A 15,188-nucleotide genomic window follows, 5' to 3' on the forward strand; every position below is an offset into this window, starting at 1 on the left:
ATGCAGCAAAGTCAGTTATCATTAGTGCTAATATTGCATTGACAAACATAGAAGCAATCAACCTTTTCTCTCCAAATAAGCCAATTTTACCTTAACATAAACCTCCCTTAGTCTCGTTCATACTTTTCAATTGATTAAAACCTCCATAAGAGTTGCACGATCATCCTATAAGCCCTTATCAAATACATAATAACCTGACAATAATGAATGAATGCAAACTAAATATAAAGTAGAAACGAGGTCGATATATAGTGCCAAAAACCTTAATTAACTTGCGATTGTTATATTCCTTACATTGATGATGCGTATAGCTGAAGTTATCATCACGAAGGTAAATTCTAAACCTTTGAATCAAGATTAATAGATTCCTTTTCCTTTATTATAACTTGGCTAGATAGTTGTACCATTTCATTGATAGGATGAAAATTTGGAGCAATTCCAATGACATTGCTAGGGACAATATGATCATCTTGGTCAGATTCTTCATACTTCGTTGAAGGGGTCAATTTGGAAGTGCTTTTAATTTCTTGGTTCTTCCCCCATAACACCATGTACAATCCACATATTATTATCGTTGCTCCCATCACACTAATATTGCAACATATATAAATAAAGTTACATTCATAAACAAAACAAAATTACGAAGAAACAGTAAAGGAAACTTACTTCAAGTCTAATTTTTCAAATATTTCATGTTTGGCCGTTTGTTCTAATTTATAAGTGGAGTAAAGAGAAGGGCTTACATAATTAATGTTCTAGCTGTTATGATAAAACTCACATTACAAATGCAGAGGTTTTTGCATATGGAAACGCCAGTCATCCTCAGTTTAATTAATCATATAAACCGACAGTATAAAGATTTTTATACTAAAGAGTTTTTACAATCTGACAATATAAAAGTTCTTTATACCATTGGTATATATTATAAGTTAAACTCATATCTATGGTATCATTTGAACCATCTAGCGGTTCATGACCTCTTTTTAGCAACCTTAATTTACTATATAACTATAAATTTCTAACCTAGTGAGCTGTTGTAATTTTTATCTAGCCAGCTAGTTTATTTATTACTCCCTTTATTCAATTTTATTTGGCTCTTATATCAAAAATAAGTGTTTCATTTACTTATCCATTTTAGCAAATCAAAAGAGCTTATTATTTTTTTTCTCGTACTATCCTTAGTATTAAATAACTACATAAAATTATAAAATTAGAATTTCAAATATCATTATTAATAATGTTGGTTTAGTAAAATATATTCCAAATTAAAATTTTCTTAAAAGTCTATCAGGCGGACAGGGGCAAGTTATATAAAATGGAGGAAGTAAGTATGAGATCTACTAATGTTGGAGTACTTAACCATTCAAACTGTTACGCTAATTAAAAACAATAAATTAAATAAAAAAAACTTATACAATATGTAAATACTGCAAAAGAATATACCTTCCCAAGTGTAGTTTCTCGTTGAAAAATAAAGAACCACCAATGGCAACACATACAAGCATTAAAGGGGTGAAAATAGACACGAACAGTGGACCTCTCATTCTTACACAGAACATCAAGAAGATGATGGTTATTCCAGAAGCCACTACCCCCTACAAAAACAAAAGACATTTATAGAAAGTAATATATAATCAAACCTTTTTTATACCGTCATGTGTGCCTGAATATCTTTTGCCTACTACAGCGAAGAGATGTTACTATAGAGAAAATATAGTATGAAATAACATGAAAGTTAATTTCAAGAAAACTACGATGATTATTGTGAAATTGTTATAGAGAGATTTAACGGTATAACATTCTATACCGTATTAAAAACTAAAAGCTCGTTAAATATTGTAAGGGGAAATATGACATACCGCATAGACTACAACAAGCAGCCTAAGGTTCCATCCTAATTTCCATTGGCTCCAATCTCTTTCAGTAGAAAGGGCAAAACCTCCAGCTTGAAGTGCTCCCATAATGGAGATTAAGGCAGTGCTAGAAAAATGACAAGGGTACAACTCACTCATCTTGGCCTAGACAATGTACATTATTAAATAAAGAAATTAGCTAACTTAATATATATGTATAATCAATTTTTACTTTGGGTTTTCGTTTCCAATCGTTAATCATTTTTCCCTCTGATAATGTATGACATACTAATTTTCCAAACCTTCTGATATTACATATGTTGCTAGTATGGTTTAATTGACAAATGGTGCATTCTTGGAAGGTTGAATATATATAACAGAATCTTTCAAGAAACGACGAAATATTTTTAAATGAGAAATCGTGGTTTATGTTCAAAGGGATTCTATATACTAACTAGGTACTTTTTTCTTTTCTTTTATGTTTTCACAATTTAAGCACAGTGCACAAATAGGGTGCAAAATTTAATATTGAAACTATAGTAAACACCCCTTAATTAAACTAGCTATTGAAATTGTTTAAAATCTTTATGTTTCAAAATATTTCAATCAAGAAAACTTTATGAAAATGCCGTATTGTTTTGTCAAAAGTAAAATAAGGGTAAAAGAAAAATTACCTTTAAATAAGTGAATACACCAATTTTTTACTTCATTAATAGTTTGATCCAAAAATATACTTATTGTAAAATTGAATAAAAGATGTTTTTATTCCATACAAATCTTAGCAGAAGACTAATAAGGACATATTTGAACTTATACATGTACTTTATTAAGGGCATATTTAAACCTGCAACTTTAAAAACATATTTGATCCAATTTAGTCTCTAACTATAATTATGTAACAACTTCATTGTAAATTGCATTTATGAAGCAAATAAGTATAGGTAAAAACACAATAACCACAATGACATAAAACAAAAAAAAAAAAAAAAAATCATCATACTGTGGTTTAATTTGAAGTATATTCCGATTTCCTACTTTAGATATTATGTATATTTTTTTTGAAACATATGTGTATGTAAGTGAACAGTGATTAGACGGCCAGTGTAATGTTATTTATATTTTAGTTATGAATACAAAATAAATTTCATCCAAATGTAATGTGAAACTTCATAAGTTTTTGCATAATTGTAGTTAAAAATTAAACTGTGTCAAATATGTCTTTAAAGTATACGTATCGGTTCAAATGCATTTAAAGTATCTGTGTAGGTTGAAATATGTCTTTAAAATATGTTTATAGGTTTAAATATGCTCTTATTAATATTTTGTTAAGTTTTATGTAAAATAGAACCATCCCCCCACCCCACCGCCCACCCCACCGTACCCCAATTTGACGATAAAGATATTTTTGGATCAAATTATAATGGAGGACAAATTTAATAAATTTTGTAGGTTTTAAGAATATTCTTAGCCCTTTCCCGTGAAAAGAAATTAAGGACAAGTTTCGTTGCATATTACCTGAAAAATGAGGGAAAATGCTGTGGAAAAGCAACTACAAATAGCCAAAATAGGACCCAAAATGTGAGCATATGGTTTTTGGTGTTGCTGAGAGGGTGCCATGTGTCCTCTAAAGTTAATTTTGATTGACCAAGTTTTAATTTCCAAGCCTTTGTAGAAAGTGAGAAGCATAGCCCCACCTATTCCAATTAATGCTCCCAACACCTTTGCTTGACCTGCCCTTGTCTTCAAACCCAACTTCTCCAACCTAATCAAAAAAGTCCAAATCTCATGGTGAGCACCTCTAAAATTTTAATTTTAGATTTCTAAAACTGTATTCTTGCAGTCTTAGAAACTATCCATTCATAATTGTCAAAAATATATAATACTAATTTTTCACATAACATTTATGTTCAGTGTAAAAAATATGAGTTCAACTAAATTTATTAATAGCATACAATTGTAAATTTAACACTCTTAACACATATGTATATCTATATCTACACGTGATAACCGCACGTCACATTGAATTTTAGGTTTCAAATTCAATTTGGGATTGCATTCATTAGATCATGCATCTATTTCCAGGTAAAAAACAAGGTATACCAAAAAAGAATGTGTCCGTTTTTGAGTTGAATAAGGTTTCATCCTAACTAATTATTGGTACATTAGTCTCCCACGTAAAAGATCAGATCAAAATAGTTCTAACCCTGAAACTTGAAAGATCATATCAAAATAGTTCTAACGCTTGATGAGTCAATCCATCTAAACGTTGTATTACCTAAGTTTAGGGATTACAAATTAGCCACACAGCAACATTTGAAAGAAGCTTTCTGAGAGAAAAAGAACGGGGATATAATGTGATTGAAAAGTAACAATTTTTTGTAAAGATACGTGATGAGTGATTTACGAGTGAAAGAAAAGATTTTAGAAAAACATCCTAATTCCTAAATCAGTATTTGGAGATTCCTTTTTTTTTGTTTGTTTGTTCTGAATTTCAAGCAATTTTTATGTTGAAAAAGTAATAATGATCAGAATCTAATTTTTTATCTTATTTTTGGCAATTCACTATTGATCGGTCAATCCTCCTCCAAATGTAAAATAAGAAAAAATAGCTTGTTTGACTAAATTTCTAGAAAGTCAAAAATGCTTTTTTCCTAAAACTAAACGATTCTTCTAAAATTATATGGGATATATTGTTGATATTTTTGTTTGAGGTGTATGACCAAGCTTTTTTTTCAAAGAAAAAAAAAGTGTTTTGAGTAGTAGCTAAAAGTAAAGTTTTTATTCTAGAAGCACTTTTGAAATCTTAAGCGAATCACAAATTATTTAGTAGGCATTTGTCCATGAAAATTAAAAAATTTTAAAGTTGGAGTTGAAGTTGGAGTTGTATTTGACCATGTGTTTTTGGAAGATTTTTTTTTACTTTTGAAAAGTCTTTTTTAAATGTAATTTTATATTCCCACCTTTTAAAAACTATCAAAATTGTCCAAATAACTAACTTACCTGATTCCCCTCTATAATTGATATTCATTTCACTTGTAATTCTTTGCACATTTCTGTGCCGATTTTTCAATTTTGCTAATTGTATTTTGAGGGAAACTTTACACTGAATGGCTTGGTGAAAGCTTGAAAATCAATTTGAAGACAATCATTTTGTTCAGATTACATAGTTAACTAGATTTGTGTAATGGGTAGGACTGGGCATAAAATATCAGAAACCGAATTACCGAACCGAATCAAAGAATTTGATATTTGGTATTTTGTAATTCGGTATTTGGTATGATAATTGGGAGTAAAATTTTAAAATTACGGTATCTGGGTTCGGGATTGGTAAAAGATATTACTGCCATTTGGTATTTGATATTTACCGAATATCAAATTATTGTTAACTGGCCATAGTCTATACTCATAGGCCACGAGTCCGAATTAATATTCTACAAAAGGTCAAAAAAGTCCACAACCTAAAAGTCTATAATACTCTACTAATTTTAAAATTTTAGAATGAAAATCACTTTTAAAATTTTTATTATTAGCAGCAGTGGACAACATGTTCAAATATTAAGTTATTGTTTCATATTACTTGCGTTTTCTTCATTCTGATTCTATCTATCAAGACAACTTGAACTTGTCTAGTCTTGATGCAACTTTTAGGTATATCTAAGTTATGTCCAGTGGGAGAGTTGATGCAAAGATACTCATTTCCTGTCATATCTAAGTAATCAAAAAGGTTTGACACTATGTTGTATGATTTTAAATATCTCATAAGTTATTCTTGATGAAAGGGTTAGTGAATTCTTTTATTTAAACTCACTCACTAGTCACTACGAGGCAAATATTTGAGGAATAGATGTGGCTGTTATCTTCCAGAGTCATTTCTGCATCAAACAGTTATTATGTTAAATCAGCAGAAGATGAATGACCTATAAAACATCACTGATGAAGTGTTAAAAAAACGTTGTTTTCATAAGGCATAGGGCAGAAACATTATCTTGTGTTTTGATTCAGTCCTAAAGTAAACTGTTATCGTTGGTTTAGAGTAGAGTCTACCAAATTTAACATTAATATGGTATTACCAAATATCGTACCAAACCGAAGTTTGATTTACCGATTACCGAATTACCAAACCGAAGTTTAATGGTCTGGTATTTGATAAGTACTTTCATTTACCGATTATCGAATTACCGAATCTGAATTATGATAATATCGAACCGAATACCAAACGCCCACCCCTAGTAATGGGTAGTTTAGGTGGAAAATGTGATATCATGGGACTACTATATCCGCATTCCACATAGGATGCTACTTAGTGGCGGAGCCAGACTTTTGGTTAAGAGTGTTCATAGTTTAAAAAACAAAGAAAATAAAGCCCTAATGCACCTGTCAAGGTTCGAACCCGGGTTGTTGATGTGGAAATGCATACTCTTGACCACTAGACTATGCTTCTCTAGCTTGTCAAGGGTGTGCAACATGTATATAACCATAAATATCTATATTTAACCTATATACTCGAAAAAAATTCCGACGAAAGGTGTTCATCTGACCACCCTTCATTGGATGTGGCTCCGCCGCTGATGTTACTTCCACGTTGCATCTAAAAAGAAATTCTTACTAAGTTACTCGGACTCTTTACTTTCGATTCTGCACTCGTGTCGTGTTAAACTTGATTTTCAAAGTATTTTTATACCTTATTTTGAAATATTTATTATGTTCTGTTGATTTGAAATTCTCGTTGAAGCTGTAAACATGTGAACTTGTTATTACATTTGTTTACCTATTGTTCAATTTGTTCATCGCACATTATATTGTAATTTTTCAGCTTAAAAGTTCATGAAAAGCTCATGTCAATTTATTCATGGTTGTTGGCGGGTGGATAACTGCAGTTAATAAAGATTCTTTGTGTAATATTAAAAAGAATGAAATTATATGTAATAATAATAAAAATTGGATTGGAATTGAAAAAAAATAAAAACAACAAAAAGTTGTTTTCACTTTTCAGAAAATAATTTTTGAATTTCTATGGCCAAACACCCCAAATCTTATAAAATGAAAAAAAAATCTGAAAAAAAATTAATAATTTTCATGGTCAAACGGCCTCTTACTCTTCGCGAAAAATACTTTTCAATATAACCAAAGCTGCAGCTGGCGAAAAGGGTCAAATATAGTGAAATTGGAAATATACCTGAAGAGTATGGCTACAACGAAAGTGATGCCAGGAATGAGATTAATCATAGCTGTAGCAAAAGTTGCTGAAGTCAGGACTAAACTTTCTGCATACAAATTTTGTGGCATTGAACCCCTGCAGATATACATAAAAACTAATATGAAATAAAATAAATTTTAAGTAGAAATGAACCATATCAGAAATGAATGCATAGATTACTTAGTTAATGTCAGACATTTAATTGAAAGAACTAGTACCAAATCGAGTAGTAAACTATAGAGCTCATTAATCACATGCTTTGAAAAAAAAAACTCATACTTCGAGAAATTTAAATTCATTTGAAAATTAACTTGTAATTTTAGTATTTCTATTATTAATCTAATAATAAAATAAACCAAATAATTCATTAAACAATTTTTGTCCAGTCAAATAGTGTCATGTAGAGTAATAAAGGCGCAGCATATATATATATTTATATATATAAAATACCTTAGAATATTATTAGGAGTGCTAGCTAGAAAGAGTTTTCAACCATTTTCTTTAATTTTTAAATTTAGAGAGAGCTTGTCAAGTCCACCGACACCTCGGTGGAATGAGGAAATTTGAACTGATTTGGATAAATAGCTAACTTTTAGGATTGAATTAACTAATCAACAAAGATTTTGGACAGGAAAGAAGCCAAGAAAGACCATAAAAGAAATTCCATTTAAAAGGAGTCTAATTACGCCCATAAAAGAAATTCCATTCAAAAGGAGTCTAATTAATTAATATTCAATGTGTAAAGCATTCATTTACATTGCACTTAGTTAATTGATTGAAGTAATGGAACTTACCCAAAGAGTGCAGAAAGAAACGCAAGCAGCATTACCATCCATGTCATTTTTGGCCTACTCTTTCTGCATATACGAAGAACAAACAATTATATATGCTTTGGAATCTAACTGAGGAAATTGTTGGGTTCGAAATCGAGATGACGTCGGAAGGTATTAGTTGTAAACTATTGCGGTGACAACACAGAAGACACATAAAGCTATACTAAAAACACAATATTATTATATCATTTTGTCAATTGGCCTACATATAAAACCTAAAATTTAAAACATAGAAACTAATGAGAGAGAAAATTTTCTCCTAAACTTGACTCTTAAAAGATTACATTGCGGATAATATTGTGTTATGATATAAGAAGAAATGTTTTCTATTTATAAAGTTCCAAAAGGAAGCTATTAGTTGCAAACCATCGTGGTGACAACGCAGAAGACACATAAAGCAATACTAAAAACATAATATTAGTATATGATTTGGCCAATTGGCCTACATATAAAACCTAAAATTTAAAAAATAGAAACTAATGAGAGAGATTGTAGATGCTATTGTGTTATGGTATGAGAAGAGGGGTCTTCTATTTATAAAGTTCCAAAACCTTTTCTCCAAAAAACAGGTTTGCCAAATATGAAAAAGTTTTATAATTTTCTTTCAGGAAATTAAAAGTAATTATGGTATTACTTTTATTTTTCTTCTAAGAAAAATAGAACTTAAATTTGGTAAAAAAATGAGGACAAAAACCCTAACAGAAATGATACGAAATTGAGGGCCTGTTTGGAATGAAGGAAAGAAGAATCGAAAATACAACTAGTTTTCTTATATATTTTGTAATGTTTGATAAATAAACTAAAAAAATATTTTCAAGAGTAATTTATATAATATAGGAAAATACTATGAAGGTGGTGGTGATCGGGATTCAGGTGGGCGTAGGTTTTGAGTGTGGCAGGGTGGTCAAGGGATAACCGGATTGGTGGCATTGGGGATAGGAGCATTGGGAGGACAGACAAAGCTTGAAAAGTCACATATGGAACTAGTTCTTTTATTGCAAAAACCGATTTCATAAGTAAAATGTTTTTCATAACATTTTGATCAATTAAATATGAGAGGATTGAAAAAATGTTTCCTCTTCACCAAACGCCTGAGATAACCAATAAAAATTGAATAGAAAAAATAAATCCTATAAAAGCTTTTGTTTCTAAAATTAATGATTTATTCCTGTGACTTAACAAAAAAGATCTCATACGATATGACCCATATAACTAAAGAAAATTGGATAGGGACCATAAAAATCTCATATGAACTATAAAACCATATATATATAAGAAAATTGTAAAAGAAAATGTAAAGAAAAGACTAATTGTATAATAATTAGGAAAAGTAGATGGAGTTGCCTGTCAAAGTAAAGGGCTAAAGGAACAACAGTAGCGGCAGCAAAGAGGAAGCGATAAGCAATTAAAACCCTCAAATTCATTCCATCATTTGATGCCAATTTGTACAACAAACTCATTCCAGCATAAGCTGCTTGAATAAACACCATCATTATTACTGTCTTTAAACCATGCACCTTGTCAGATATCTTTCCCATTTTATATATATTCTCACCCCTAAAACTATACAAAGAATATGACCCCTTTTTTTTTTCTTTTTTTGGGTGAGTGAGGAAAAATAAGACTTGTAGTTAAAGACTATATATCTAGTGTGTATGCGTGAAATGAATACGAAAGAAGACAGGAGAGCTAGCTGGATTTTGGTTTGGAAACATAAATAAGGAAGAGAAGAGATGAGAGTGAATTGTTGAAAGGAAGAGAGATGACACATTGCAAGTATCCACGTGGGGTGAAGAAGGTAGAGACGTCTTCAGTTTTTCCATGGCAATTACAACGAAAATAGGAGAGAGCTTTTGAAAGCATTAATTTTTACTTCACGTCACCACCTACGCTTTAATCCACTAACTATCTATACATTTTGAATTCTTTGGCACTAGAAATCGTCTTTTACATTAATCTTACCTTCCCTCTTCGATCGAACACCGAAATTATAATGGCTAAACTGATTAAAACCCCGAATTTGGCGAATTTTATTTAGTGCATATATACTTATAATTTATGTTAGCCTAGTTAGTTCTTTGAACTTGGTAATTTAATAGTCTCGACCCTTTTAGAGTCAGGGTTTATTTGAATCGTTCGACGAAAATTACACTATTTAAATATGATTCAAATTTTATTTTATGTATATATAGTAGATGTTGATTTCTTTCGGTTAGTTCGTTTGTACACTTTTGAACCCCTTAATACAACCATAGTTGCCTTTGATTATTTAAAATTAAAATCCAATATTAGCTATTTTAGTGTAATTGTTTCCAACAAATTTTTTACAGTGCCAAAAATAAATTGCAATCACAAATAAAACTATGAAGAAACATGAAATTTTATTGATAACGATGTGGGTACAAATCCGTTCCTCCTTTTATTCTTCTCTCTTGATTTTCTCCATAATTTGAGGGCGTCAGTAGCGTATTTCTCGAACGCAGGCATACTTGGATTTGATATGAATTTCTCCATAATTCGACAGCGGTCAGTAGCGTATTTTTAGAACGTAGGAATATTTGGATTTGATATGAATTTCTCCATAATTCAAGGGCTGTTAGTGACATATTTCTCAAACGTAGAAATATTTGGATTTGATCTTCATGAAAGGAGGGTTTGTGGATCTTCTTGATATATTTGATTATCAAGAAGAGAGAGTTTTGATCCCCTTTTTGATATTCCATAACTTTATCGAATTATCAAGAGATATATCCCATTAATTTGTGGGATATTAAATATTTTGATCTCTTTACGAATATCCATGAATTTATGGGATATTCAAGATTGTCGATCTCTTTAGGAATATCCCACAATTTTGTGGGATACTGGAGATGGTTCTTTAAGGGAATATTTGCCCGTTTATATAGGCTAATTTATGGTTTGAGGTAGAGTAGTCTCCAAGCTAGATTTAGGGTAAAGTAGCCTCCAAGAACTCTAACAGAAATTGGATTCTTTAGAAGCCACAAAATTTCACTACTAAAAAAATGCAAAAAAGCGACGGCCAACAGTGATGACCAGCGTCGCTTTTTTTACCAAAAGCGACGGCAAAGCGTCGCTTTTTTTACGTCTCAAAAAGGGGCGTTATTTTTTTAAAGCGACGGCCTACGTCACTTTTATTATGATGGACCACGTCGGTTTTTGAAAACAAAAATTAGTTATTTTACAAAAAGCGACTCTGTCCGTCATAATTTGAAAAAAATAAAATATTTTTTTAAAAAAAGCGACATTGGTCTTCGCTTTTTATTTTTCATAATTATTAAAAAAGCGACGTTGGTCGTCACTTTTTGTTATTCATAATAAATAAAAAAGCGACGCAAGACGTCGCATTTCTGGAAATTTATTTAAAAAAGTGACGGACAAAAAAGACCCAATCCATCGCTTTTTTGCATTTCTGTAGACTGCACAAATTAGCTTTTTCTGCATCCCACCTGTCAAATAAATGCAATTTGATATATACATCATGCAACGCAGATTACTAATCATACAATGAACTACATCAAAATATGTAATTCAAATCATCAACGCTTTAACAACACCCAAAACACTTATCCAATATTCAAAAACACATAACAAGTAATTCAAAAACATCCAAAACTAAGTATTTAAGCTTCCTAATTCAAAAGTTAAAAGTTAAGTTCAAGAATTAATGTCTAAAAAAAGTTTAGGAGCAAATCCAACTAACACTAAGAAGTAATGGCAACAAACTCATCACTTTCTGTTTCTTCTTTGCTACTTGAATTGGGAAATAGAGAACGGTGACGATAACTCCTCATGCTAACCACTTGTTTCTTGAGATCCTCGACGGTCTTTCTCATGACTTCATTTTAATCAACGGACTGTGCGAAGGCACGTGAAAGATCAGTAATCTGCTGCGACATAGCAGCAAGCTGAACACCGTCAACCGCCTCAGCCTGGCTTGAGGAACCAATTCTAGCCCATCCGGCACGAAGATGTCGTAATTCATTTCGAGAACCAAACCCATAGGTTTTTCCCTTCTTTTTTCCTCCCGCCCCTTTTTCTGTCAAAATTTTATTTGTTTCCTCCTGTGTAGGATAGGTTGAACCAAACTCAGACAAGCAGCGTATATATTCATTCTGCATATTAAAAAAAAGATACATTAGTAATTTTTATTATTACTAAGTAAGGTGGAATATAACGTAAATTTTAATATTTTTGCTTACATATTAAATACAAAAATAAGATAGAACGAAGAGTTCAGCAAAAAATTAGCAGAAAAGTTCTTTCCAAGTAAGATTGACTTTCCATATAAAAGTTCAGCAAATATACAACCAACAGACATATCAAAATCTATCTCACTTATTTATGTCTGCATGCAGCAATCTCAATTATGCATCTTCCAATACCCAGTTACAGTTTTTGCTATACACAGTTACTAGACTATATATGAGACAACATCACTGTTTTTTTCAACCAAGTCAAACTGCTGGCACCAATTGTTAAGGTTCGTCAAATATCTTAAGAACTTGAATTTAGACGCGATACAATATAAGAAATTATAAGGAAGAGATAGTATAATAGAGTAAAATATAAACATAAGTCTTACATTGGCATTTTCATCCTTGGGCTCAACCCACACATCCGAGTCCGGCTCATTTGTCTTTTTCAGAAGATGTGTTCGTCTGAAGATCTCAAGTTGAGTTGATTCGCGACCCAATTCCTTCGTCTACAAACAGAAGGTAAATAAGCATAATCAAGTAATATTTAATGAAATTTATATAAACACATAAATTAAAACATAAGGTTACTACTTACCATTTCTCGAACTATGATGTTGACACTCTTTGCCCCTCCAGTATGCAATGAGCCATATTTTAAACTGGCTCTAGATTTCTTATTTTGCCCACTGAGTGCCTTATATTCGGCAGATTCCTAATAAATACACAAATCATCATATACCTCTTTGAGAAGCCATTGTGCAATATTGCCTGTACGCCTAACACGTTCAAGCCAGTTTCATAGCTTTGCACCAGCATTCCTCTAAAAAATAGTGGATATAGCTCTATTGTGATTTTCCAACCAAGTACCCATTGTTTGAAAATCAATTGAATAGTGTTATATGATATATATATATATATATATATATATATATACGCATATAAAAATATATACTACTATTAAAGTAAATTAATAATAATTAAATATAGTATACCTTGAACTCTTCAAACATTGCTTATCTATGGTCTTCAGGAATCTCCGTCCAACTGTGCCAAGGTTGTGAAAAAAGTCTCCTAATACTCTCTCTTACTGCCTTATTAACTTCTTTTAATGCGGGATGCCACCTGTAAAGAACAAAATAAATATGTAAGCATGAATATTTTATTAATGAAAAAATAAACTTATGAATTAAAAAATAAACTTACGTAGATCCATCAGGCTTGATGAAGACTCTACCAATCCTGTCCTTATCTCCAGGAACTAGACCAACCAAATGTGCATCAGTATCATCTGTTACAGGTGGAGGAAAAGGTGGAGGTGGAGGTGCAGATCCTGATGCAGATGATACTCTCGGCAGTACCCAAGGTTCACTAAATGGGAAAGTAGATGTCTGCGCATCGGAGTTAGAACTATCTCTCAACCTCAATCTTGAGAGGTGGAGAGATGAATCGCGAGGGGATAAAGTACCAGACGATAATCTCAAAGTCCCTATATCTGTAGGAGGCCTGAAAGTATGCGGAGCATAAGAAGTGTACACCGTTCGCTGCTTTTTGGGACCATGATAATCTACAGGATTACCAGTGCCAAATGGGACATAAGACTTCCCTGATGATGAGGTGTAAATTTGTGGCTGTGAAGAAAGTCGACTAGGAACATCATCAGGATTTATTGGCGTCCAAGATTTCTTTTTAGCAGTTGACTTTGAATTCTTATTAGGACCAACCCGATCACCGCTACCACCGAATGCCATCTATATGGCAATATTACATTAAACTCGTCTGCTGCTTATAAGACTACTGTATAAACAAAAAATTCTAATTTTTTGAAGTAGCAGACAAGTGAATGATTTCTTTTTTCAGGTTTGTCAACTGAAGTAGAGGTTATTAATCTATTTACTCCTCCATGTTACAAAGTGCATGCAGACAGCATAGGTGTAAGCTATGCTTGAGTTTTCTTAAGAAATAACTCAGCTTACAATATGTGGAGCACATAGGTGACAGGACATATATGGTCAGTATTCAAATAGGTGACAAACACAAAACATAGATGTATATAAACAGTAAACAACAGATAGCATTTAAGAAATAAAAACTACCTTAGATAAAGGCATAGCAGACATGCTCTATAAATGCTTGAACTACAATTATCCTCTATAAAACTACATTTCAGATTTCAGAGCAATAACAATTTGAAATACCAAAATTCCTGAAAAGTCATTGGTCTGCATCTATCTAGTCAATGACTACGTGGATAACCCATCATGGGTTTATGTTAGTGGTAACGCATGCGTCACAAGCAGCTAGCAAGAAACTGATTTATAAGCACAGGAAATGTTCAACCTTAAATCATAATATTATAGTGTTTCAGATACTTGCCTTATGATTTAGTTGTAACACAGTATCTGAACTACACCTCTGTGTTCTTTTGGAAGAGCATATAGAACCAATTCCAGCAAAGAATTATTATCTATCCCTTCAAGAGAATTACCTAGAATGCATATGTAAAAAATGATGTTACTGGAATGATAATTACCAGGAATAAGTGAGATACTTAAATTACAAAACTTTAGCATACAAATGAAAAGTTGCAATTGTTCCAAATAGAATTGAAGATCATATTTCTCAGAAATAGGAGAACATGTAGTAGAACCTAACAAGAACCCAAAATGGATTTGCCCTGTTTGTCGAGGAATTTATAACTGCAGCTTGTGCTGACTAGCAAAAGGTTGGGCTCCTACTGGTGCTCTTTATAGGAAGGTAATAATTTTTTTATGAACTATAAGTAATCAAACTCTTGTCCCAGTGTATAACTTAGGTTGGATGTCTAATTGCCTCAGTGGTAATAATATATCTTGTACTTGAACCGGTGTGAAGAAAATATCCTTATATATTTTGCCATGAAACTAGAATTACCAAGAAGCTAAGGGAAAATGATTTTATTTTCCCAGTTGATCTGATGGACTCGAGGATTTTTCTTTGGGCTAAGGCGCATTAGCCCAGAAGCATATCTGTCAAGTTAGAGAGTTGACCTCCCTATATAAGTTAAAGAGGTCAAGGCTTTGGCATTGAGAATAGCATCAGGAAACTCAGC

The 15,188-nt window shown here is 31.8% G+C and overlaps 1 protein-coding gene across 2 annotated transcripts; it reads right to left on the bottom strand.

Annotated features, from left to right (window-relative positions):
• Position 1: 1 nt before the first annotated feature.
• Positions 2-9,670, bottom strand: LOC107854767 (WAT1-related protein At1g25270). 2 transcript variants are annotated; one of them, XM_016699769.2, is made up of 8 exons: positions 9,228-9,670; positions 7,845-7,907; positions 7,030-7,146; positions 3,369-3,615; positions 1,860-2,018; positions 1,444-1,595; positions 295-588; positions 2-194 (listed from the first exon to the last, which is right to left on the bottom strand). In XM_016699769.2, exons 1-7 carry the CDS (start codon positions 9,419-9,421, stop codon positions 339-341), a joined length of 1,182 nt encoding a protein of 393 aa, XP_016555255.2. In that variant the 5' UTR covers positions 9,422-9,670; the 3' UTR covers positions 2-194; positions 295-338. The 2 variants fall into 2 exon arrangements, with proteins under 2 accessions (XP_016555255.2, XP_016555254.2); XM_016699768.2 differs by lacking the exon at positions 2-194 and having other exon boundaries at positions 209-588; positions 9,228-9,669.
• Between the last annotated feature and the right edge of the window lie 5,518 nt (positions 9,671-15,188).

The sequence above is a fragment of the Capsicum annuum genome, chromosome 7 (genome assembly GCF_002878395.1).
Source record: "Capsicum annuum cultivar UCD-10X-F1 chromosome 7, UCD10Xv1.1, whole genome shotgun sequence".
Lineage (NCBI taxonomy): Eukaryota > Viridiplantae > Streptophyta > Magnoliopsida > Solanales > Solanaceae > Capsicum > Capsicum annuum.